Source organism: Cucumis melo, chromosome 12 (genome assembly GCF_025177605.1).
Source record: "Cucumis melo cultivar AY chromosome 12, USDA_Cmelo_AY_1.0, whole genome shotgun sequence".
Lineage (NCBI taxonomy): Eukaryota > Viridiplantae > Streptophyta > Magnoliopsida > Cucurbitales > Cucurbitaceae > Cucumis > Cucumis melo.
Window position 1 is genome coordinate 23301562 of NC_066868.1, and position 27849 is coordinate 23329410.

The window sequence follows — 27849 nt, forward strand, 5'->3', positions numbered from 1 at the left end:
TAGTGACAAAGAAAAAGAAGGCTTAAACTACAATTTATGAACAAACTTTCATTCACATATATGACTTCAAATATACAGTGCAATTACCTCACAACTATATTGATTCCTAGGCTGCATTATACAGAATTCATTCTATGAATATGAATAGGAGTATTTCCTCGGCTACACCCGTACATGTCTTCACATAAATATCAGAAGACATAAAAGGAAAAGGGCAGCTCAAATCCTCTCAAGTTATTCAAAATTTTTAGAGGAAAGGAAGGGGAAAAAGATTCTATAAGAAATTTAAAAACCATTCTGATGTATAAACTTTCACACAAAGCCAATCAATCAATCCACCTGAGTGTTGCAGAGAACTACTTGAAATTTTCTGTTGTTGAGTGCTGAGAAACACGAGGAATTAATTCCTATAAACAAACCAAGAAAGAAAAGGATTAATCTCTTCTCCGTCGCCAACTAGATACACAGAGTGTGTTTGAGAGTTCATGACATTACCTCAGAGTAGCGAACATGATCGTGACGCAAATTCGAAGATTTTACAATGGTTTCCCATTTGGTACTAGCTGATATTCTAGGGCTCTGCGGTTTTTGATACAACTTGTTTCCAAGATTTGATCCTGCTAGTAACTTTTTCGACGAAACTGAAGGCAGAGTACGCCAGAGCCAAGACTCGGAAGGAGACTTCGGTAGAGGGGGAGGTTGAGAAGATATTGAAGAAGTTACTTTGACAATAGCTGGATCTTCAACTTTGACCAGCTGATAATTGGCCTTGGAGTAATCTTCTTCATCAGCAGTACCCGAATTAGTATATTCAGTGTGATCTTCTTCATAAAGTCCATGTCCTACTATGGGGCAATAATCAATAGCATCTTTACTTTTAGATTCTGCAGCTTCACGCTCCAGCCTCCCTTCTTCAACCATAGTCAAACATTTTATTTCTAGGAATGAAGGTTCCTCAGTGGTACTTTCTTCCATCACTCTCATTTCACATGCTGCCTCATCCTTCCCATTAGGATATTCCAATTTCTTCTCGTCATCGGAAATGGCGGAATTAAATGGAGGATTTGTTTCAGTAACACTCGCAGTATCTATGTAGAGTGTCTTCTCCATCAGGAAACTTGCCATGTCAACCCCATCTTTATTTGCTTGAATGGATGGTGTATCGTGAAAGTCAATATCACCTTTAGATTTGGAGATAGTGTCAACTTCTTTAGGAACTACAAATGGCTGCCTTCTACAAGGAGACTGTGATGCTTCATTCCGGAAGGGAGAAGCGGCCCTCGAATGCCTGAAAGGAGAAGACCTACCTTTCATTTGCAGGTCGGTGGAGGAAGAAAAATGTTTCGATTCACCAGTCCACTTATCTTTCACCTCCAACAGCTTATGTGAACCAACAGCAGCTTCTGATTTTTGCTTGTAAGTAGTATCCCAAGCATGCTGTAAGATGTAAAATTTATCAGCAATTATGCTTGCATACACAGCAAGTGAATGGGAAGAAAAATAATTCATTAAACGGTAACCTTGTTCGTCTTTTGGCCGTATGGATGGTGCAGTGTTCTACTTGATTCCCCAACTTTCTTAGTGACAGACATGGGTGCCTCGGTCCTGATTCTCATTCCAGGCACAGGATTAAGAAGGCCCAAAGAGTTTTTGAAGCATAGATTGGGTATTAGACCACAACCTCTAGCTGATATATTACCTGAATTATCATATTCATCATCCACAGAGTCACTTTCTTCATCTACTTCATCTACTCCATGTACTTCATCTTTTCCATACTGTAGTAACAAGGTAGAATCAAGTCGTTTAATAGGAGACATCCTCCTATTCTCAACCTTCTTAACTTGTCTAGGTTGCTCAACTGCTACAAGTTTCTTCTTTAAGGAATACTTAGCAGGCTCCAAAACCATTGCCTTGGCTGCAGGCAAGAAGCGACTCATCATGAAATCTCGAGTTTGAGGATCCGTTCGGAAAGTTCCTGACGGTTTCACCATGGGGCCATTGTATCCACTTATACCACTAACACTACAATTGTTAACAGAGAATGAACCAGTGAGGGACAATGTCTCACGTGCATCAGAGAAATCGTCGTCGTCACCGTCATCATTCTCAGATGCCAAGCTCCTCGCACCGCTAGCTTTTGCTGACTCTAATCTAACAACAATGGCATTAGAAGAAGATGATTCACACCCATCTTGATGACAAGCTTCCATTTCTGAACTATATTTGTTAGCATCCAAAGCCGTCCCAAAGGAAAGCCTCGGAGTAGAACAAGTCCTCTCAGGCGGGTGAGGCAGCTGAACCTCAGGTGAGGCCGAGCCGCTATCATTCTTGGCTCTTCCTGGAATCTGCTCCCAGTAGAAAGGAACTGCAACTGGTTCTGTAACTTGATCTAAATTGAATTGTGGTCTAGAAACCGGAAAGGTACTCCGTCTACTAAAATGGGAATTTTCAGATTTCTTCTCATTCGCTTTATATATAGAACTAGCTGCCTTGGAAAATCGCCTCACAGACATGAGTGGAGCATTAAAATTGAGTTTTCGTTCCTCCATTGCGTGCCCAACAAACAAGAACTACGAGAATAAAATCTAACTACCAAATTAAGGCTGCAAGAAAGAAGAGAGTAGATAAAAGTCACTTACACCGCCAATTTTGGACCGGAAAATAAAGCCAATCTGAATAAACCCTTGTGTTCACAATTCTACGTTCTGGGTTGGTTTTAAGTTAACCCTTCTCCGATCAGACACCAGAAAAATCAGTAATCAAGTAATGAAATTCAGAAATGAAAATTAGTCAGCCACCAATTAATCATCAAAATCCGTAAAATTAAGCGAACCCCAGATGAGAATTTGGTGTAGAACCCACTAAAAGTCAATCCAAATGCGAAAACAAACGCAAAAAAAGAGAGAGAAAAATAGAAGCGATTTCCACAGAGCATAAAAAACAAATGAAAAGAAAAGAAAGACAGAGAATTAACACATTTAACAGAGAAGAAAGAAGAGAACAAAAGAGAAAGAGATGATGATGGGTTTTACCAGTAAATGGAAGAGATAAGAAAGAGAGAGTGTGCATAAATGATGGCGTGTAGTTAGGGGAAATTTGTGAGCATGGATCTTTGTTGCTTTACGCCGATGATGGAGGTTTCAATTGAATTTTTCACGCGCTCTCTGTTTTGGACTTTTCTTTTTCGTAAAAGCTCATTGCTTGCCTTGTGGTCACGAGAAATACAGTTGAGGAGGAACACAAGAGTTGATATTGATACTGATAGTGCACTTTTCTTGGCCGTTTGGTCCATTTTACTTTTTCTCTTCCATCACTCTCCACCAATTTATTCCTTTTTGGCCGTTGGATATCATAATTTATACATTCGAAAATAAATATCTATTATACATTTGTATATTAATTAAATAATTGCCTTTTCTTTTATTTCAAGTTTTTTTCTAACCATACTTAAAATTTTGGAGTCAATTCTTATTATATTTGAGATTATTCTTTTTTGCAAACATAATTTTGTGATTTATCTCACTATAGTTTAAATAATTTGATACTAACGTGATTACCAAATGTTTAGTGATTCTACTACATTTTTGTTTTTTATTCGACGGGCTCCAAATACGGTGGAACCTTTAGATCAAGAGACAATTTCTAAGTTTTATGTAGTCTCTCTTACTCAATCAATTGTTGTTCTCTTTGAAGATGATAATAGTGGGTTTTTTCTCCTAGAGTACTCTTTTGTTAGAAAATAATGTTGATGCGATTTTCATTGATGTTGACGTGAGTATATGAGCTATTGTTTATGGTTCTACCAAGAAGTTACGAGAAGTCACCAATCATTGGTTGGGTTAATTGATAACTATGTGATTTGCCATTGTGGTTAAATTCATATCTTCTTCCGAGTTAGAAAGAGTTGGTAACTCAACTGCTTTGCTCGTGAGTTGACTTTACATGCACGTACATATCTATTATTCTCAACAAATTGACTTGAAGATCTACCATGATTGTTAGTTTCTTCCTTTTTATTTCTTCATTTACTTTGAAAAAGAAAAACAAAGCAAAACTATAGCCTCCAAATGATAGAAACTTTTGAATCCAATGACAAATAAAACGAGGAAAATGGAATTTTAACTAAAATTTTGAATCCATCGGTAATGGCAATAATACTTAACTCTCGTTCAAATTAGTCCGACACAAAAACAATTACCACCTAATTAATAGGAAGGAGCAAAGATCATTAAAGATACAACCATAATCTAACACCAACTAAAATCTACTGATAATAATATAACAAGAATATAACTCAATTGATATAAATGTATATTATATTAATTTTAAAGTTAGATGTTCAATTTTTTTTATTTTACGTATTTAAAACTAATCATATATAATTATTATGAATATAAAAATTAAAGTACAAATTGAATATATTTTGTTCATAAAATTTGTCTTCATTTAATCATTATAACCATTTAAAATTGTCTATTAAGTATTTTATCTTTTTTTATATTATATCTTATAAATCTCTGAACGTTAAGAAAGGTAAAATATGAAAAAATGAAAAAAGGTATTTAAATACATAATTAAAACTTGTTAAAATTTTGATATAAATTTTAAAGTTTAAGAACTAATTATAAACACATAACTATACAAAAATTTCGTTACATTCCCACGATAGTATTATATTATCTACACTAGGCTTATCTTTTACATAGATTTGTCTTAAAAGTTGATCCAAAAAAGTAATGTTATATCAATAAAGATATTATCCACAATCCTCACTAACCTAATACATAGATCTACCTTCTTAACTTATTAGATATAAAATAAACCCAATGCAATGTCATGTCATGTTATATATGTATCATGTTTGGATGTATTCCAATAATATAAAATATATTTTGTTCTTTTCTATTATGATTTATGAGCTATGAATTATTTAAATATATGGAAAGAAAAAATAAAAACATAGATTTTAGAAATTTGTATTTATGTGTAGCTTTTGTGGGTGTCGTAAGAAAACAAAGGGAAATGGACGGTGGAGGATTTAACATTATTGGTGACATAAATAATTAAATTGGAGTTGAGAATTACCTTAAAATAATAATAATAATAATAATAATAATAATAATATAATGAAATTGATTTTGATTAGTTTAATGAAAAGTTCCAAAGGTTGTCTGTCTGATGCTTTTGTTAATGTTCTTCCCTTTGATTGCGGAAATTAAATATGGTTGAACCGAAGCACATGCATCCTCACAAATCCTTACATTACCCCCAAACATTCCATGATCTTCCTCCAAATTAATTAATACTATAGTTTTTACAAATAATTGCCACGTTTAATTAAGATTCTTATTAATTTAAGCTATGTTTTCCAAAGTTAAAAACAAATTAAATCAGGAACTTTTATTGAATTTTCAACACTCGGATTGAATATTTCAGCTTCTTTGTTTAACATTTTGCTACATCAGCAAACTTTCTTTCTTTCTTTCTTTCTTTCTTTCTTTTTTTTTATTAAAGGAATTAATTTGTTTTGATGTATAAAAGGTATATGAAAAGATATCTAGAAGATATAATTGGGGAAGATATATGAAAAAGATGGTTGAAGTGTATTAATTTATATCTAATTCAAATATTTAGGAAATAAAATACTTAAGTTAAGTCTTCAAGTTTTGAAAAATACATGTATTTGGTCCATGTATTTTTAGTTTCAAATTTTGAAGATATGTAATTTTAATCTATGAATTTTTAAAAATGGATTTAAGTTCCTCAAATAACTTTATAATTTTATTTTAAATAATTACACGACATTTAGAGTTAGAATAATAATTTCTAAAAATCAAATTCTATCTCAAACTATCTTTTAAATATTATATAATTATTTTTAAAAATCAAACAAAAAAGAACATGGGCTTGAATCATATACAGCAAAAGTGATTACAGGCTCAATTGGGTCTGGAGTATTTCGTTTATTGATACCTGTCTTTCCATCAATCCCATTTCAACCAATTCGCAGAACAGCAGGCTGTGTTCTTGGTGGAATGTTAATATGGTGGTATTTGGAATCCTAACTCCCAGAACAAGCATTTGCAGCCATCGACGATCTCCCAATAATTCTTGCTCTTCTTTTTGGCACAGGTCATGTTGTTGGTGTTTATCTTGAAAGAGCTGATATGTTCAAGTATTTGGGTAAGTTGTTGACTTGGAAAACTGAAGGAGAGAGCAAAGGATTTAATTTGTAGATCAATTTGTTTGATATTATCTGCCAATTTCAAGTGCTTTTTTCACCAATGACGACACAACACTTCATGTGTTGTTTTGACTGAATTTGTTGGTAAAGCAAACATAATCCCCCACCTCATCCTTTCCTTCTTGCTCTTGCTTCAACAACTGCAAATATTAAATTGGTTCTTCAGTTACTCCTATTGGTAATCGATCCACAAAGCTAAATCCCTTTTGGCCAAAATTTCAATGCATGAAGTATGTATTAAAATTGGAGAATATTGTTTTCGTAGCCTTTAATTTGTTCGACGAAGGCATGAGCCAATACCATCAACACAAGCTAGGATGTGTACATGAGAGAGTTGATGTTTGAGAGACATTTTTTAGTACCATATAGTATGATGTGGGCTTTTTTCCCCTTAATTTTGATATTTTCCTATATTTTACTTTTATATCAAAGAAAGTTCATATTGTATAGAACGATAAAAAGTAAAAATAAATTGATCAATAAATGGAAATTGTACAAAAGGAAAGAAATGCACATCCAAGGGACAAAAATTAATAATAACATGTAATAGCTAGCTTAGCTTTGGAGATGAGAGGTTGAATTCTCTATTTAAAATATTTGAATTAGTAAAATTAACTAAAATTTCCATAATGAGTGAATATTTTTTAACTTTCTAAACACCTCATTAATTAAAATGAAGTAAAATTATAAATAACCAAAAATTCCCAAAATGGAAAATATCCACTAAGTTGTCTTTAGTGCCCAAAATCTCTCATTCAAACATGAATTGAAATTGAATTAAATTCCAACAAATTTTATTATTCCAATTCCCTTTTTTTTTTCATATAAATCTATCTATTTTCATATTGCATATTTTAATAAAATGAATCGTATTCTAATTTATCAACTCTTTCTTCCCCAAGATTGAAACTGTATCATTTCAATCAACTGAATACAAAGAAAAAAAAAATAAAAGAAACAATCCTACTTTTATAAATAATTTTCAGAGTGCATCTATTTTCTTGCAAAATAACAAAAGCTTTAAAACTAAATTCCCTTTATAGAAAAAACAATTAATTACCATACACATTCATTCAATAACCCACCACTAAAATATTTTAGATATTTAGAACCGTGTAACAAAATTTAAGTTATATAAAGTTGACTATTTTTTAAATATTTTATGTTTATTTTTCGCACTTTTGAAATTAGTGTTCCCCGATTCCTTTCTTTTTCCTTCCCATCTTCCTCCTTCTTTCACAATTTTCCTTTTATATATTTTTTAAAATCATGATCGTTTTTTTACAAATATTATTATTATTATTAATTATACTTGTACAATTACTATTTTTTTTAATTTATTGTCAATATTGTATTATTTTTTCTAAAGGGTTATTTCATTCAGAATTATAAGCAAAATATAAAAAATCTTGGTAGACGATCATATACCAATGTCAAAATGATCGTGTACAACCGTGTACCAAATATAAAAAATTTTGAACCAAGATCGTTTAAATTTGGTACGCGATCGTGTGTATTATTTCCTACACGAGTGCATATCATGATCATTTGGAGAAAGAATTACACATTGATTAATCACGTGTATTTTTTTGGTAGGTTTTTTTTTTTTCGCTTCAAAATTAGGCAAGGCCATTTAAATATTGTTTGGAGTAATGGCATATTTGAATTATGAAACAGAATTGTTAAATCCTATATTATATTTAGGCCTTACTTTTCTGGGTAGGCATAAAAGCAACGCATACTACAACATTTTTAAATAAATAAAAAAAAAAAAAAAAAAAAAAAAAAAAAAAAGGAGAGTCGCATTTCAAAGAAGCTCCTCTACCGTACGTGCCAACCACCTGAGATTACACGTGACAATAGTATTAGCAAACAACACAGTATCTTCTTTACTACTCCCGTAAGGAACATCCACCACATACGATTCCACCACCACCGTATCCCCTCCCCCGTCTCCATTCTCATGCAACGTCGTCGTCGACCGGTAATTCGCCAGCTTATGATCCCCACCAATGATCGTAAAAACCATCACATGTGCCTCGTCATCCAGCCTCTCCAGCCGTTCCACGCTCGTGTTAGCCGGCATCCCTGTCACCACCACCACCTCCCTAACGCTCCCAACCCCACCATCGCCTTGCCGGATGGTGCAGCTTTTCAAAAACCGCTTGTAAGCCTGTGGGTTGTCGAAACGTCGGACCATAGACCAGACTAGAGCCAGAGGCGCGCGAACCACTTGAAAGAGGCTGGAGCCACATTGGTTGGGGGAGAGGGGTGGGCTGTGGTAAAGCTGGATTATTGAGTCCGTGGTTGGGTTGTGTCGACAGTGCATAACAATGTTTTGAAGTGGATGGAACAAAGGAATAATAATGTTCAAAGATATAGGGTTGGTTTGTTTGGTCGGTTAAGAATATATAATTTGTAAAATGAGTGGTTTATAGGAAGGCGGCGTGTTTTTGTATCTATAACTTAGAAGCGAAGTATATATATATAATAATATCATATCTAAGGTCACACCCATTTGAACTTCATGTGATTTTGGACGTATCTCAATTCCAACTTTTCCTTTTATCCTTTTCTTTCTTTCTTTTTTTTTCCTACCATTATAATAGTTTTACATGATTCATACCGTGGTTCCACAATAGCTTCTGATCTTTTACATCTTTTACATCTTTTTTTTTTTCTTTTTTGCAAAAAGATAAATCAGATATTTTAGAAATGATCACTTAAATATGTATATATAAAGATTATTTAGAACAACTCAAATTGATCGGTCAAATTGACAACCAAATGATCCAAACAAGATCTCCAACCTAACCCAACTCGAATTTTAAAGGATTTTGATTGAGTTGGATTGTTAGGTTATTTTTTTCTATAAATTTATCTTTTATTAACTTAAAATACTAAATTTGATTACAACACATGTTAATAACTATAATTTTCTAAAGTTCAATTATTAAATATCAAATCCAATATATGTGTTACAAATTTCAAACAAACATCACACCAAAATATATATAAATGATAATATTTATAAGTTTTAATATATATTTATATTAAAAGTATTAAAAATTCTGGTTGAATTGGACCCACACGAGTTTTAGAAGATTTAACTCGAATCCAATCTTTTAAATTTCGAGTTACAATTTATTTCAAGATGAAATTCCATTATTAATATACAGGATGATTAGATAAGAATAAACCTGTTATCTTAGGGTAGGGATCACATTGATGATAGAACGTTGAATGAAATGTAGTAGAAAAAATTTGTCAGATTTAGAGAGCCAAGTCAGCAGCATTTGATGCATACGTGGCAGACCTGTAGACATTTTGTACACAATGGAGACGCGTGTGTGTGGAAATGAAAGCCATCTTAACGAATAATAATTGGACGGTGACGGCGGTTCCGCAAACTGGGCTGGATAAATAAAAATTGGGCCTGACGTGCGGGCTCTGTTTTGTTCGTTCCAACTTTTTTATTTTGAAAAAATAAATAATTAAAATAAAATAATAGTAAGAATATTTGGCAAAATATTTATAGTTTAATAGAAAAATAAAAGGTAATAATTTTGTTTATCGAATTTTTATTTTTGAAAAAATAGCACTTAAAATATTAGGATTTTTAGATGCACATTCATTCATATTTGTGTAATTTAGTGACAAATTTTTCTGTGAAATTTTATATTTTATTCTACTATTTGGAACTTTCCAACTTTGTTGATTATATAAAATTTCATATGCAACAATCTTTATTACTCTTCTCTATCACGTTTGAGACATAATTTAAAGTAAATTTCAATGATATAAAATCGTATTTAAAAGTGTGAAATCGATTTGAAGAGTAAATGATGTATTTTTTAGAGATTCTAAGAAAATAATTTTAACTATGTTAAGATAACTATCAAATTGTGAAGTGTAATTACTAATTGGAATATTTTGAGGGAGATTTTTGTAACCCAACGCAAGAATACTCGATAGTGAATTGAGAATTTTATGTAAAGAAGTTATATAAAAGATTTTTGTGCATATATAGTAATAGACCTATAATTGATATGTATTTAATTGCAAATAGACATCATTATTTATTTATTTGTTAATTTTTAAGTTATTTTTGTTGCAATTAGCTGTTTCTATTCAAATACTAACGGCTAAAGTATTTTTGAACTTTTATTAAGTTAAGATCATTTTTTAAAACTTTTAAAAGTTCATAAGTATTTTTGAAACAAAATGTTGATGGTTTCGAATCAAAACTAACAAACATATGTATTTTTTTAAACACATTTTGAAAGTTTAAATGTATGTTGAAACTTTTGAAATTTCATAGACATTTTTTATCCGAAGTGTAAAGTTTAGGGACATTTATACTATATATATATATATTTCACGTGCTCCAACAACTTCAACAAAATAATCCTCTATTTCATTCTTAAGAAAACGAGATGTTCCGTGATATTGAAAGACAGGTCTTAATTTAGATAAATTAATAATTTGTGTTTGTGATAATTTGTAAAATAAATATGCTTGCGACAAGTATGATAAGTCCAAAAAGATCTTTCCATTAATAACTTATTAGTAATATTGGAAAGTGACTTTTTGATAGTTGAAATAAAGTCAATTATACTTTGATTTGTTTTATCAATTCTTTCTTGATTTGCTTTATTATTGAAAATGGATTTAGTAAATATTTTTTTTATTGATTCAATAAAAAGTTGGCCATTCCTCGACATATTAATCATACGTTGAAAACATATACATAGATATTTTTCAACAAAAAAAATTTTAGAAAATGATGCGATTTACGAATTAATCGTACATTTCTTTTTTTTAATATCTTTAAAATATTTTTCTGAGATTCAAATATTTTATCATCATAACTTATTTTGTTAGGACTAATTTCTATATTTAGCAACTCTTTTTTCATGTCTTTTCTAATTTTTTCAACTTGTTTTAGTATGGTGTTTGTTCTATCAGTCAAATATTTCGTTTTTTTTTTCTCTCAATGAAAAATTTGTCCAATCCATAGAACTAATTACAATGGATGAGTCTTGGATCATTCGATTACTTATTATCGAATTTTTTTCGTTTTTAGCTTGATTCAACTCGTATATTTCTTTCAATTGAAATAATCGAATTGGGTTTCTTTGTAAAAGTTCTCTTATTCCTTGTTTTATTTTTATAAATAAAATGTTTTTGGTGACCCGTTTTTTTGGTTCTTTTGAAATATTTATAATTTCTTTGAAAATATTTATAAAAAACTTTGTTCTTAAAAGTCTTCCAATACACATATTTGTCCCGTTTTTAAAATTTTTTGCTCTTTCGGTTATTAACTCGGGTTCAAAAAACAAAAGGTTTCTTATGCCAGTACCAAAAGGCTAGTCAGTTTCCATTCCCAAAATTTTTAAAAAAGAAAATTTCCTTTTTTCTCTTTTCTTTTTTATTGGATCAGGGGATTCTAACCTAGATTTGGGCCACGGTTTTAGACGAAAAGGAAATAAGATCTTTATTTGAATACTATTGTTAACCAATTTTTTGGAAATTCGTTTTTTGATAATGGAATACCATTATATGTGCACTTTATATGAATTTCTTTATTCCAATTTTTAAAATTCTCATACGAGTCAAGAACTGCAATAATAGCATAAGGCAAGGTTTTTAAATATTATCAATGAGGGTAAGACAATATAGTTTCTAATAATTGATTGAGTTATTAACAAAGAACCTCTTCAAATGCTATCTCAGAGTTCTCCTATTTCTATACGTCTTTCTTCTAAGGCGCTTTTAAACAACTTTCTACTTTTTTTTTTTTCATATTTTCGCTTCTCGTTTCTTCTCTATTATTCGAAATAGTCAATTCTGTGTTTGTCCATATCCAAAGTCTAAAAAGTTTTTTCATTAGACCAGGAATACCAAAAAAAAAAAAGAAAAAGATTTGTATAGTCTGTTAAAAAAAAGATAAGAATGTACACGTTTTTTGCCATAGATTTCTTTTCTGCTTTATTTCCATTTTCTAATTCAAGAGTTTTTTCTTTCGCTGATAGAAAAAGAGATCCTTTTTTGAGTTTTTTTTTTTTAACTAAAAATTTCATTTCCATTCAAATTAAAAAGAAGTGATTTGATTGGTATCATCCATGGATTAATCTTATATGCATTATAAAGTATCACAAATTTTGGAAAGAACCACCCAAGTTTCAAATTCGATCTGGAACCACTTAGTATTTCTTCATTCATTCTCATCCAATCAAAAAAAGTTTGTTTTTTTTTGTTGGATCAGTTGTTTTTTTGATCTTGATTAATTGTCAGATAAAACAAATCTTTCTTATTTATTTTTTCAATTAGTTGAAAATTATTAACCCCAGTTTTAGTATTTTTTTTTTACTATTTGTGTCAGCCTCAATATGGATCTAGGATCAAATATCGACCTTATTTTTAATAGAAAAATGCAGCATTCTCCAATCAAAATATCTAGATAATTATTGATAAGGATATCAGTCAGTATATCAAAAAATTTACACTTACCCGTGTTGTACTTATAAGAACTTTCTTGATTATTTTTTACTTCTACTGGTAATTCAACAATATATGAATCTTTATTATCTTCATAATTAATAGATTTATATGAATGCATTCGTGTGTTTCAAAATGATTTTGTTTTTTGTAATCAATTAATCAGTTTTTTTCATATGAAAAACATTGGTTTCTTTATTTTTACGATCTTGCTTAACTCTATTTCGCCATTTTTGGGGGAGTAATTTTGACCATCTAATCGGATATAAATCCAAGTTATAATGACCCCTTAACCAGTTTTTCCATTGAATTATCATTCCAGAATTTTCAAGATTATTTTGTTTTACTGTTACCTAACAAAAACAGTATTTTAGGTCATAAACTTAATTATTTTTGTAATAGTTTATATTTAATCTAATATTTAGTGAGTAGATATAATTGGTCTCGTAGTTTATAAATATTTTGTCCGAAAAAACAAGAGATACAACTAGTGGCAAATCCAAGAATTTTATATAGGGGAACTGGATACTATATAATAAACACACTAAAAGATGTTAAAAAAAATATATCCGTTACACCGATACTCCAATAACATTCACTACATTTGTAGCAAAAAAAGAAAGACCGGCAAATTCCACGTGATTTTTTTGTAATGTAAATATGTGAATTTAAAAGTTGCACCAAAAAAAGAAAAAAGAAAATAATTTTTCATGGAATATGGTGGAGAGAGTGGTAGAAAATAAGTTAGGGTTTTATCTTAGTTTGGTTTTTTTCTCTTTTTAAAAATTTATTTTCATTTTAGAAAATCATTAAAATTTAATCAGATCTATTTTGTGATAATGTAGGAAAATTTGTGACAATTTAGGAAAATTTGATATTTGGGATAATTTATGAAGAAATTTGATATTCGAGAAAAGAAAATGATTGAGATTGGAATAAAAACTATTTTGTGAAAATTATTGCAAAAGGTAAGACTTGAACTCTCAATCTCAAAGTTAAAATATAGAGCATAACCGATATATCAAAACCAAAATTTAGTAAAATTGAAGTTTTATTTAATATGTATTTTAACTTGACACTTCAAAATTAATATTAAAATACAAAAACTCTTTTCAAACGATGCATAATTGTTTTCACTGGTTAAAAATATGTTTTCTAACAAGCTTTTAAATAAATAGGAAAAAGAAGAAGAAGAAGTTATGGGTTATTTATGTACATTGATGATTGTTTGGTTGTGTTAGGTGCAAAGGGTTGGGAGAGTTTGTGAGAATGAAGTTTTGGGAAAGCAAAGCAAAAGGCCACCCAACGTTTCCCCCTCATCTCATGCTTATGTGGGACTATCCAACCATGTTCCACAATTTAATTTATTTTGAGACGACCATCCTAATCAAATTGATGTATTCATAAAACATTTGTAAGGACGTTTACATATATATTTCAAAATTGCTTCTTGGATTTCTGAATTTTTCTTAAATGGTTTTATTTGAACTTTGAATATATGTTTCTCATGTTACCTATGAGACAACTTAACAGTGAAATCAAACCCATTTGTGATTAAAATTACTTAAACAAAAATGTAGCCAAACTTCAACCACATAAATAGTTTAATTAAAATCAATCTTTTGTAGAAAAGATATTTTTTGAAGGGAAAAAAAAATTGTTTTCTGTTTTTTTTTTTCTCCTTCTTCCATTTATTAAGAATAATAGAGAAAGAATACATTTTGTTTCTTTAAATAAATAAATAAATACAATGATCTGTTTGGTTGTATGTGAAGAACTTTTTCTTTTCCACTCCTAATAATGTTCCTTTTGAGAAAAGTTAATGAAAGTATGACATTTCTATTTATCACCACATAAACATTTAACATCATAATGTATTACAAGAATTTAAGTACACACACACACACATATATATATATATATTTTAAAAAAAAAGTAATGATATAGAATAAAGGATATTGGACAATCACCAACCGATTTATGTTTTTTAGTACAAAAAACAGAATACAAAGACAATGAATTATCATCATACATACATTCATTTTTCTCTCCAACAAAAACCAATCACAAACAAACAAACAACATGGACTATGTTTTTTCGTCTCTTTTCCTTTTTAATAAAAAAAGAATTTTAATTCAAAAACACCATTCTTAGAAAGAAAAAAAATTCTAAAAAAAAAAAAAACATATCAAAATAGCTCCTGTTTTATTGTTATTTTTTTTTATTTTTTTTATTCAATTAACTGATCATCTTTATTTTTATATTGAAACTGCGGATTTATTTTCATAATAAAATCGGTATTCATTTTCTTGAGGGATATATATATATATATATATTTGTTTTTGGTTTGGTTTAATATTTTTTGGGGGTGGGGAGGGGAGTGTTAGCGAGGCAGGGTTCCGTAAATTAGGAATGCGGTCGAATTTAGCTGTCTATCCTTTGGAGTTTTCCCAAACCAACCTCTTTTCTCTCCTCTCTCTCTCTCTGTTTTTCTTTCCCCACTCTAAATCATTCTTAATTCCCTCCTTTATACCAATCCTTTCTTCCCTTTTATTTCTCTATTTTTTACTTTACAAAAATAACATACATACATACATACATACATACATATCCTCCCTTCTCTCTAATATCATCTATCATCCTTCCTTTTCTCATCTTATGTATCCTAAGCTTAGAGATGGAAGGAAAGAAAAGAAAGAATAATTATTAGAAGAAACTTTGGAAGTAAATAAAAGGAAGGGAAGGTGTGAGAAAAGGATAAGAATGGTAATCCATGTGAGGAGGCTCTAAAATGGACCCTCCCCATTTCTATTACTTCACTTGTTGCCCACTAACATCTACATCTCCATCTTAACCTATTAAATGACCAGTGGGGGCACAACATATATGGATGGGACATAACTATATATAAATCAATTACCCCAATCAAAATCTCCTAACTTTACTTTATATATATATATATATATATATATATAATTCTACAATTGGTTACCTTGTATTGTATGTAGAATAATATATATACCTCTTATTAATTTTGTTTTTCATATATAAATACTTACTTTAATTTATATAGAATTAATTAAAATAAATAAAATTGTGGGGGGGGGGGGGGGGGACACTCATTAGTACACTGAAAGATGAAAGATGGGATGGGCCTAGAGACATCTATGAGGTCAATATGATGATATTTATACAATTGTATAAGGCATCAAATCAATCAGTTTGAAAATTTATTTGTTTGAAGGTGATGAGCATGCTTGCATTTTTCTTCCCTTTTGCTTTCATATATCTTTTATCTATTTATCCACCTTTTTACATGTGACAAATACAATTCAAATCAACCGCCTTTTTTATTTGATTTGAGGGTTTTAATCTATGAATCTATTTTTTTTCTTTTATCGATATATTTGTTTACTAACATCTTGAAAAACTAATCTCTACGTAAGTTTAATCATAAAATGTCTAGCTAATCAAAAAATCCAATACATGAGAATCACGTTATAGTTTGTAGTATAGTAATTGAAAGATGGTTATTATCATAACTTTAATGATTATCTCTCTTTATACATGAGAATCATATTATTAATTTGGTGGTATGGTAAACAAAAGATGATTATTATCATAACTTTAACGATTACCTTTATACCTTTATTGTATAAATTAAAAATGGAATGATGAGAAAAAAGACGGACAAATTTATGTATGAATAATATATAGAATGAAAGTGAGAAAAAAGTGCAATATATTAGCCCTCACTTTCCAAGGAATATGGCACAAAGTCTCACATGGTGTTGCTTGGGGATATTGAAAGATGATACACATAAGATTTGCTCTTCTATCTACAAAATATATATATATTTTTCAATAAACATCCAAAGAAAAAAGGTTTAAAGTCCTCAATTTTTTCTCTCACATAAGTTTGGGGAACCAATCACAAGTTGACATTTGTCACATTGCTCAATGAATCACAAAATGGGATCTTGTGTTATCACTCACTTGGTTGTCTTAATCATGGATCCAACTAAAACACCCCCCAAAGCCTAATAGATATACTCCCAAAACCCTAAATTATTGAACTTGGTATAAGAGAAACATAAGAGGGCCCTAATTCCTTCACATCTCCCAAACCCCAAATTCCCATCTTTATGCTCAATTATTAATTCATCCCTTAAAAAAAAAAATACGTTTTTTCAATGCTTTATGTGAAGATTTTACCCTTTTCACTTACCTTTGTGGTCTCTTTTACTTTCTAATTTATTTTAAAAGCTAAGATTACCTTTTTTGTTTTTTTTCTTATGAAATATTATTGGGTCAAGATTAATTATCGGCTTATTGACTTTTGTGGGCAGTTCATTGAGTATTGATATGATGTTCCTTTTTACTTAAAACTTGGAAATATTATGAGTGGATGAAAACTAAAAGGCAACAAAACCATGATTTAGTTTCTTTAATTTAGTGAAGTAGTAGTTAGCTAGCCAATGAAGGGGAAGACTTTAATGGAAAATAAATTAAGAAAGAAAAAAGATCTTATTGTTTTCATTAATTTTATATCCATATGTATATAGAAAATGTAGTAAGGCCTTTGGAAAACAAATTTTTCAAACAATATTTAAAAGGTTTAAATTACATGATGATATAGTCTACTTTGCAAACTTTTTTTTTTATGACTTATTTAATTGTTACCCTAGTTGATCTATAGATTATTATAGTATACATGTCTATTTTATTCACTTGTTAGAGATTAAACAATTTAAACAAAACAATCCTTTTTTTTTTTTTTTTTTTTTGTTGAACAAAAATAAGACACTAAATTAAACCTTTTCTATAGGGTTTGATAGATACCCTTTGATCACTAACTTTGTAATTATAGGTTGTAATGTTGAAATAAAAGATATAAAAGGTTGAAGAGGAAGGGAAGAGGTGGATAAGACAATTGTACAAGAAGCCCTAAAAAAGTTCAAAATAAAAATTTCCATACTTTTTCAAACTTAACAATTCTTTCATATACGCTTATGTTATCGTTAGAACGCTCCTAATCCCCCTTCTCCCTCTTATTCCCAATTCTCTTTCTCCGCCATTTTTAACTCAACCTTTTATAATAGGATCTTCTGCATCACTGAATTTTCATCGATTTTTTCTTTCCCATGTATGGGTATCCATTGGACTGTTGGAGTGGGATGTTTGAAAAGAGTTTGTGTTGTAGATAGGATTTTTTTTGCTAGAATGGGTTCGTTGGGTATGTGGGTTCTCACCTGAACAGATCGAGTGAGAAATGGAGGAGATCAACACCGTGAAAGTGAGAGAGAGGACAAGGGTAAAAATAAATAAGAGAGCAGAAATGGTGATTGTTAGAGTATTAAATAGTTAATTGTTGTGGAATTAATACTTCAACAGTGAAAGAGTAGAGAGTGACAGTGACAATGAGAGACAGAGTTTGTGCAAAATATTTCATTTAAGTAATTTCAACCGAAATATAACATAAAAAAAAAAGTAAAAACCTTGAAACTTAGAAAGTAAGTCAAACCTCTTTTCATTCTTGGCATTTTCCAAGACAGATGTAGTGTTGCAAAACCAAAATATAAAACAAAAACCAAATAAAAGAAGAATGAAAAGGAAAAAGAAAAAAAAAGGGGGAAAAACGAAGGGAATTAAGAAGAAAAATGAAGGAGAAGTACTTTCTTTCTCTCGATCTCTCTCCCTTCTCTCTTCCTCTCCCATATTTCATTTCATTAATCTCTCTCTCCTCCAATACACAAACATAAACTCAAAAATTAAATTAAAAATTTTGCTTTCTTTCTTTTCTTTTCTTTTCTTTTCTTTTCTTTTTTTTTTTTTTTAAAGGCAATGAAAAATAGCATAAGATGCTGCATATCTTGCATTCTTCCTTGTGGAGCTCTTGATGTAATTCGCATAGTCCACTCCAATGGCTACGTCGAAGAAATCACCGGCTCCATCAAAGCTTCCGATGTCATGAAAGCTCATCCTAAACACGTCCTTAAAAAGCCGTCCTCCCCTTCCTCCTCCTCCGCCGCTCACGACGCCGCCTCTTCCCTCCACAAGATCGTCATCGTCCCACCCGAAGCTGACCTCCAACGCGGTAAGATTTATTTCCTCATGCCACTCCCTCCCGACCCCGACAAGCCCCGCCGAAGAAAGAAGAGAGAACATTCCAATAATCATCATCGAACAATAACCACCGCCTCCACCGCCTCCGCCGTACCCGACACCACCACCACCAACAACAACAACATTTCCATGACTAATCTCCTCGTTTCCGATCACTACCTCTCCGAAATACTCTCCGACAAAGCTTCCACCCACCGTGAACGGCGGCGCGGCCGTGTCGGTGTCTGGAGACCTCACTTACAAAGCATTTGTGAATCACCCAGTGATATCTAAAAAAACCGGCTATTCAGGTTGTGGGTTTTCTTTTCTTTTTTTTTTTTTTTCTTTTCTTTTCTTTTCTTCTCTTTAAACATAAATATATATATCATCATAATTAAATTCCATTTCTTCTTCATATCATGATCATTCATAAATAAATTTGAAAAAAAAAAAACCTTTTTTTTTTCCAGAGGGATCTGAATTTAATTGAGAATTAATGTGGTAATTAAATGTAATTAGTTACTGATTTATGCTTAATTAATTTCAAGACTTTTTATATATATATATATATATATATATATATATATATATATATATATATATATAAATTTGTGAAGAATTTGAGTGCTTGTAGAGAGAGAACTCATGTGTGTATGTGCATGAACATAATTTTGAGTGATTGTGATATCATGATATGATTGTACAGCCTCCAATTATCTACCTTTCTTTTCTCTCCTTTTCCCCATCATTTTTCTTTCTTTCCTATTTTACACTTTTTTACTTCTTCCATTTTTTAAAAAAATTTCAAACTGTTACTATATTGTAAGAATCAAATATATATTTCTGTAATATATATGTAGTAAATTATTAACCAAGATTGAGTATATTGTTTTTACTATAAGATCATATGAGGAAAACAAAATGAGGAGTAAATAGTATTACATCATATAATATGTAAAAAGAGATTAAAATAAAGTCCCAATGATTTATGAGTCATATCAATCTCTCGGCCCCATTGGATTTTTTTTGTTTAGCTTAGTTTTTCTTTTTTCCTTTTTTTAAATTTGTGAATTCGAAAGGGCCAACGAATACTATAATTTTATATTTTTTGTTTATAGTCAAAATTCGAAAAAAAATCCTGATTTTCTGCATTGCCTATGAAATCAATTTATAATTTAAGTAATCAGCATTATGGTTTTAATAATGAAACCCCACAAGCCTTGGTCATTGTAGAGGCCATTAACAATATCCCATTGCTTTTATATACTTGTGGGGTTCTCCACCATAATATATTTAATTCTAATTTCACAATTTTTTTTAAATAATATTTAGTTTGAAAAATTGTATGTATATATATTATTTATACATGGGAATACTTTGTTTATAAATTTAAGAAGACAATCTTATTCATGGCTTGGATTTAGATGATGAAAGTGTTTGTCATAATTGTATAAATTTGATGGGATACATATAGTTTTATATAGGGAAAAAAAGTGTCAAGTAGAGATAAAATGTTCAATTCATTTTTCTTAGAAAAAAAATGAAAAAAATAAACAATTAAAAAATTATTATAAATAGCAAAACTATTGAAAATATTTATAAAATTTAACAAAATTTCATATTCGATATTTCTTGGCATCTATTAATATCATAGTGTATAAGCGAAATCTATATATAATTATGCTTCTTTATCAAATATTTTGGGATATTGAAAGTTCAGAGGGTTTTTTTTTTTTTTTAAATATTGATTAGTAATTATGTCATACGTTCTACTAATCAATTGGTAAGATATTAGACTCTTAAAAGAGATTTAAGATTTTTTTTGTCTAGAATGTACATTAAGTCTAACTTTGTCGAATTAAACAATATCAATTGAAGATGGATATTCGTGTGCTACAATAAAATGATATGTTACGTGTTATGGGAAGCAACTCTTACTATCATTCATGTGGTTAATAGATCTAAAATCCGATCCTTTTATTTTCGAGTTTATTTGTTCCATATAATTTGAGATTGTAGGATTGACCAGGTGGGAGAGACTTCCCAACTTGACCCTACTTTCTAATCCAACCTTACCAAGATTTCGTACTTAAAGACACTATAATTTTAAAATTAGTCATTACATTAAGTGATGTCAAGATGAGTATACATAATAAAATTTTGTACCTATTGTGTTGGGGAGTGGACTATCATGCTTATACTAAAATTTTGTAGGTGGGTCAATCATGTCAAAAAGGGAGATCTCTATGTCATAGTTGACCTTTAGGTCATTTCTCTCTTAGGTCTCAATCTTGTTTAAGTTGACTAACGTAAAAGATCTTCATAGTGATGTATTGTCAAGCTAACTACATTTCGATTCTTAAGTTAGTATTAGAAGTGACTAATCCAACTAAATATACACGTCGAAATAAGGCTAGACTTTTCCTTTTGAGATTATTTACGGCCATCTACTTTTTGGGTGGTTGAACTAGGACATTTTATAAGTCGGCCCTCTAATACATACTTACAATTGTGTGTAAAAAATAACGTTGCTAAAGACATTCTCAAGGTGCGTCTAAATTCATATTCTATAATTAAGAAAATATTTTTTTACTAAATTTTAACAATGGGGGTCGTAAACAGAATTCCTATAAACAATTATACACTACTATAAACTTCAAATTAAAATTAAAATGTTTAATATCATACTATTTAAAACTTTAAATAAAAGATTTTAACGTTTAAGCACGTGTTCTCTAACATAAAAAAAGTAGGAATGTATATTAGCTGGTCAATGTCAGTTTTGAAATAAAACCAACAAGAAAAATTGACAAAAAAATATATCATTCGATTGTTGGTTGGTCGGTCGGTTTCTTTTGGTTTTACCCTTTCTCTTTAATCAAAACAAAATTTGAATAAACAAATAATATGAAGCAAACAAAAATAATGTAATCTTAAACTTTTGTTAGAAAAAATTAAATCAATCATTCTTCTAATGAATTATTTAAATCAACATAAGCTTGAAATTTAGATTACATTTAAAGAAAATATAAATCAATTTACCTTGGGCTTAGAGCTTGCTTTCGTAGTCTTTCTTTCTTTTTTAAAAAACTTTATACGTATTTTGATCGCCTACTAAAAAGAATCAAATAGTAAAATATGTTGGTAAATATAATATCATTAATGAGTATATTTTATTTCGGGACAAATAAATGATCGAAAAAAAGTCACCAATTTTTAATCGGTCTAAATTTAGAGTATTTTTAAGAATAACAGAAAAAACTATTTATACTTCGTAAAAAAAACCATCCAAAATAAAACATTATAATACTTATTTCATCTAAAACATTATAATACTTATTTCATCTAAAACATCTTTCCATTCGTAATTTTTCATTCACAATTTATAATAGAACTTATTTTACATTGAATAAATATATATATATATATATATATATGTGTGTAGATTATATGCTATTTTAAACATCAACTAGGGATTTCCTAATATGATACCACCATTTTAAACTTTACAAAGAAAAAGAAAAGAAAAAAGCAATTAGCCGGAGACCGAAAATGGTGCATTGACAAAACTCCATATTAATTAAAGAAAAATTGAAAATGGTATCCGTTGAGAAAACAGGGAGAGTACTTCATAACCATAACACTTCCATTCACCGGACCACAAACGGAGGGTTTTTATTTCTATTTCTATTTTTATTTTTAAAAAAGATAAATATTTATTAATAATAGAAAAAAAGAAAAGAAAAGAAAAGAGAGACAATGAGGAAAAAGAAAAATAGGACCGACGGCCGGCTACGCGCTTGTGGCGTGAGATTCCACGTGCTTTCAATTCCATTCCATGAATAACCGGCCAACCATCCCACGTGAACCCTCTCCGTTTGTGAAATTTCCCCTCTGGCCACCCACCCCGCAGTTTTCCCGCTACTCACCGACCCCACCCCCTCTCCCTTCACCGCACCCCTTTCTTTTGGGCCGAAGCCATAGCCGATTCATCCCTAGCCCCTTCCGACACTCTAACCAAACCATCATGACCCAACCCCCCTCCTTCCGGTCCCGGCCCGCTTCCTTTTCGGTTCTCTATCCCTTATCCCTTTCCCATCCCCATCCCCATCCCCGGCCGACTCGCTCTTCATCGCCGACGCTCCCTTCTTTTTTTATCTTCTTCTTCTTCTTCTTCTTCTTCTTCTTCTTCTTCTCCATCTTCCCTTCCTTCTTCTTCTTCTCTCTTTCTATTCCTTATCTTCCGATTTCTCATGGGTGATCTCACCGATTCTCACACCCCTTCCTCTGCTAACTCTCGCCAAGTTCCCATTCGTGAGGATTGTTGGAGCGAGGACGCTACTTCCACTCTCATCGACGCTTGGGGTCGCCGATTTCTCGAGCTTAATCGTGGAAATCTCCGTCAGAAGGACTGGCAAGACGTTGCCGATTCTGTTAACTCTCTCCATGGTCTTACCAAGAAGACCCATCGCACCGATGTTCAGTGTAAGAACCGGATCGATACCGTTAAGAAGAAGTACAAGACCGAGAGGGCTAGGGTTTCTGCTTCCCATGGAAATTTCGTTTCCTCTTGGCCTTTTTATGCTCGTCTTGATGAACTCATTGGTCCTACTGTTTCCATGAAGAAACCCTCTTCTCCTCCTTTGGCTCTTCCTTTGCCCTTCCGTAAGACGCCTCCTCCTTCCGCTGCTGCTTCTTCTGCTATTGTCGCTGTCTCTCAGAAGCGGCCTGCTGCTGCGATGGAAGATGTGTCTTTTCGGAGGAATTACTCGGCTGCTGCGGCTGCTGCTGCTGCGGTTGCATTGTCGGAGGAGGAGGAGGATGAAGAGGAGGAGGAGGAGGAGAGGGTGAGCGACGATGAAGAGGCGGAAGGTGAGGGCATGAGTAGGTTGGCAAGAGCGATTAAAAGGTTTGGGGAGGTGTATGAAAGAGTGGAGGCTGAGAAAGTGCGACAAATGGTGGAATTGGAGAAGCAGAGGATGCAATTTGCTAAGGATTTGGAGCTGCAGCGGATGCATATGTTCATGGAGACCCAGGTTCAGCTTGAGAGGATTAAGCGAGGGAAGAAATCAACTCCCAGTGGTAAGGCTAAGGGAACTTTCTCCTCTCTTTTCCCTTTGATATCGCCTTTTTGTTTCGCATGAAGTTCAAATTCGATCTCTTAGAGCTTCAAACATTTGTTTTCGAGCGTCTTCTGTGCTGATTGTTGCAGTAGAGTTATTTGGTCTGATGGTTTGCTAGATATCGTGGTTTTTGATATCTATGGAATAGAAAGATTTCCAAAATTTTTTCAGAACTTTCAAATAAACTACTAATTTAATTTTGTGTGGTCATATCTCAATCATATATTAGAAATATTAATTAATTTTTTATGTTCTTTTTCTTTCTAGGGAATCCTCCAGATAAAGTTTTTTACATTCTAAACACGATAAATTATTGAAAAACATTTTCCGTAACTTAGTAACTTTCTTGATTCCGAAATGAGGGTTACTTAGATATATAACAATTTATAAGTTACTAAAACCAAAAGGGATCTTCTATTCCAAAAAAAAAAAAAAAAAGAAATAAAAGGAATCTTGGTCGTTCTTTGTGGTTGTGTGTGGCGGGTGGGTACTTCTGGTTTCTAAGGTTGGATACAATTTGGCTGTATTATGTAATCAATGCCTTATGTTTTGCTTGTTTAGAGACTTGAAAATGGACCTACGAAATGATTCTTTATTTTTACTGGTGCTGGTGCTATGTAGTAAATACAATATAGAAAGGTTATATTTGGATATGGGTTGTGACGAAGTGGTATAGCCTTCGTTCTAATGCATTGCTATATGACCAACTCATAATGATTAGAGAAATATGTGAAGGCTCTAGAGATTTTGACAATGTCTGATAACCTTTTGCTTTTCCATTTTTGGTTATTGAAAATTAAGCTCTTTTGAGAATTTGGGAGAGATTGGTATGCTCTTGAATACGTCCCGGTTTTGATAAATTGAGGTTGAGGCTAAGGCCTCTGAATTTCATTTATAGTCTGCCAATTAGTGATTACTTTATCTCGATCACTGTTCTTGTAGAGAATTAGGTCCCTGAGATGCAAGGTTGTTCTGCATATTAAAGCCAAAAAGTAATGCAATTCTTCAGGTTTGAGGTGAACACGTTTTGGTATATGTATCATTTGAAAATTTGAATTGCAGAAAGAATCATAGCAGCGTAGAGATGGGAGAGGAATTGTGTTTAAGTTGAGGATAATTGTTGTACAGTTGAATAGCTCGAAGAAGATACATTCACAGGTTCATATGTTGATTACAGAGGAAACAACCAAAGAGTTGTACATAACTGGAAATTAAAAAAAAAAAAATCCAATTGCGTGTGAGCCACTGAACCCCCAATTGTTTCTTGTTTTAGTGATAAGAAAAAATAATAATCTTCTTGAAAATAGAATTGTACATCTCTGTATACATCATAGCCAGAATATGGTATTGGGGAGAGATCCAATTTGGAAGGGAGAGTTATAGCCTGATAAAACTTCTCCGGGTGGAGAACTTCTCTCAGTTTAATACATAGATATTTCAATAATTCTGAACAAAGTCCCTCACTGGCATTTTTTCCGTGTTTCAAACTGAGAATGTGCATCTTGGAACAGTGTTTTTATTTATTTTTGTGTTTTTAAGAACATTGGAGTATACGACTGATGCTAGGTAACAAGAAACTGGGCTAAGTAACGCCGAGTTCTGCTTTAATTTTATATGGGTAAACTGCCATTAGTCATTTGATAGGAGCACTAGCAGCAGTTAAGTCTCTACATCATAACTTTTCTTGCGAAATGTTCGGTTGAACTTAGGCTTCACTTGCCCTGCTCTGGTGTCTCCCATGACCAATAGGAAGGCGTGAAGATTTTAGATTTGGAAATTACAATGACTTTTTGAGCTTAGATTACTGGACTATTTCCTAAGGCTATTTTAGTAATTTGATTCATTTTTTTTTAATTGGCTCTTTTCTCCCAGGATTAGAAAATTTGTTCTCACGTTTCAATGTTGCTTCTAGCATGACTATGTTTGGGCTCGGAATGTTTGGGGAGGATGTCTCCAAGGTCTTTGACGCAAGCCTCTAGTCGGAAAGCTGGAGGGAATAATTTGAAGTGCATGATGTCTTCTTGTTGATTAATGGCTGTGGGGGTGGCTCTAACTGATATCATTTGTATCAAAAGGAAAAAAAGGGAAGGGTACTTGGTGGATAATTGCTTCCTCAAGATTATACCATTGGATCGTGTAGTTTTATCAGTTAGTTCCCTCTGAAGATTATGAAACCAGCTCTCTGCCTCATTAATGATGTCACGTGACGTACTCCCACCCTAATCTTGTTTTGTTGTATACTTTGGTTTAACTAATTTAATTCAAGTTCTTAAAGAAGACAAGATTTGACATTTTCGAGAATTGCTAATGTATATTGTTTCTTGAAACCTCTTCTACTGTCAAATTTGCGAGTCATATCTCCAGAAAAAACTCCCTTTCTAACATATTTTGCTTTGCAAATATTCTTGAGAACTGAACATTCAAAGATGGCAAAACATGACCATTCATAATCCTTCGTCGAAGGGACCTAAGACATTTATAGTTACAATATTATTTTGGTTGTATGTGCCCTTGTATTCTTTTATATTTCTTTTCCTGTTTTGAGTGAGAAAGTTTGAAATAACTGATTGATGAGCCGATATGAATTAACACTTTGCAATGCACTGTTTGAAATCAAATGTTTATGAATCTTAGAAAGACATTTCTTTTTTCTGATGCAGATATGTAAAGGGTAGCCGTGTGAGAAGGGATAACATAAAAACTTCATAAGGTAAATACAAATGGAAGCTTCTGATATTGTGGAGTTGCAATTTAATTTTGTGAAGTTTGCCAAGGCTAACCCCTTCGCCACTACTTGTAGGGAAGTTAGGCAAACTGCTGCAATCAACTTTTAGATATTAAAGCTAATTTAAGACGAACCATTTTATCTTTTACTATTAAGAATTAGTGTGGTGTAATTCAGCTTCTTTAAATATCTAATTGCCTCCTTTTTATAGATTTGGTTGGGATAACTGATCTTGTATGAATGTTGCTTTTCTGATGGTAAGTATGAATTTCTCTATTATCATGAGGCGTAATGGCTAATGCTTTGATTTCAAATGGACAAATTGAAAAATGTGAGAATGTAAAGGTAAGTCTTCTTTTTAGGGGGAGATGTTTTTAAAAATGTTGTATTTATTTATTTATGGTGATTGGTTGGAAGGATTTCGTGGCCTAACTTCGGACCAAGTAATTTATAATTTAGAATTAGCTTTGGTGGGAAGACCGATCACACAGAGGGAGCAGGTTAACATCCATTTAATAACGTTCTCTATTTCTGTTTCTCTTTTTCTCAAGAAACGACGTTGTTTGATAATTTATTATTTCTAAATTTTGAGAAACGCTCATATTTATACACTTTTGTTCCATTTATTTATCAAACGGACTGTTGGATCTATTGGTGTAAGCCCTCACTCATTCCCATTTCTGTCTTTCGATCACTGGTTTCTATATTATTTTTTCTTTTGCTACTTATTATATTTCTTTCGCTTGTTTTTTATATTATGTATATATGTATATACATGTATGTATAGGTGTATATCTCTTGTTGCTTATTATATTTCTTATTATATTGATTTCATTTTTATTTATTATTTTCTTAACTTTTGGTATATTCAATCTTAAATTATAAACTTTCTAATATTGATTTATATACTATGTTAACGAGATCTTTTAAAAAATATAACAAAGCGGTAAAATATTTACGCTGTATATAATAATTTCAAAAGCATAATAAGCTTGTAAGTTTTTAATGAAAATACAAAAAATGTTTTGTCAACAACGTACGTGATATATTTGGTATACGGTCGTTTAGATTTGGATAGTCAAATCTAAATGATTTTTTTTTAATTCTATTATTTAATTTGATTACATGATCGTTTAGATTTAGTTAC

The 27849-nt window shown here is 31.3% G+C and overlaps 4 protein-coding genes across 12 annotated transcripts in view; 2 read left to right on the forward strand and 2 right to left on the reverse strand.

The window, feature by feature from the left end:
• Positions 1-22: 22 nt before the first annotated feature.
• Positions 23-3335, reverse strand: LOC103486924 (uncharacterized). The gene is made up of 4 exons (XM_008445092.3): positions 3036-3335; positions 1521-2606; positions 496-1437; positions 23-407 (listed from the first exon to the last, which is right to left on the reverse strand). Exons 2-4 carry the CDS (start codon positions 2550-2552, stop codon positions 357-359), a joined length of 2025 nt encoding a protein of 674 aa, XP_008443314.2. The 5' UTR covers positions 2553-2606; positions 3036-3335; the 3' UTR covers positions 23-356.
• A 4624-nt stretch (positions 3336-7959) lies between these two features.
• On the reverse strand, positions 7960-8741 carry LOC103486934 (abscisic acid receptor PYL12-like). The gene has a single exon (XM_008445103.3). It carries the CDS (start codon positions 8574-8576, stop codon positions 8055-8057), a length of 522 nt encoding a protein of 173 aa, XP_008443325.2. The 5' UTR covers positions 8577-8741; the 3' UTR covers positions 7960-8054.
• A 9558-nt stretch (positions 8742-18299) lies between these two features.
• LOC103486913 (uncharacterized) lies at positions 18300-19256 on the forward strand. Its single transcript, XM_051080559.1, has 2 exons — positions 18300-18420; positions 18591-19256. The coding sequence occupies exons 1-2, from the start codon at positions 18355-18357 to the stop codon at positions 19146-19148; spliced, it is 624 nt and encodes a 207-aa protein (XP_050936516.1). The 5' UTR covers positions 18300-18354; the 3' UTR covers positions 19149-19256.
• Positions 19257-22419: 3163 nt separating this feature from the next.
• LOC103486903 (trihelix transcription factor ENAP2-like) overlaps positions 22420-27849 on the forward strand; it is a 99038-nt gene continuing 93608 nt past the window's right edge. The window contains exons 1-4 of one of the 9 annotated variants that reach the window (XR_007816228.1): positions 22420-23936; positions 24920-24986; positions 26638-26687; positions 26778-26910. Coding sequence is in view for 5 of the 9 variants with exons in the window: in XM_017044122.2 (XP_016899611.2) it covers positions 23108-23936; positions 25850-25956 (936 nt within the window). In the remaining 4 variants the exon portion in view is untranslated. Of the gene's footprint in view, positions 23937-24919; positions 26305-26637; positions 26911-27849 lie in introns of those variants that run through there. The other 8 variants (XR_007816227.1, XM_051080565.1, XR_007816225.1 and 5 more) reach the window with 8 other exon arrangements.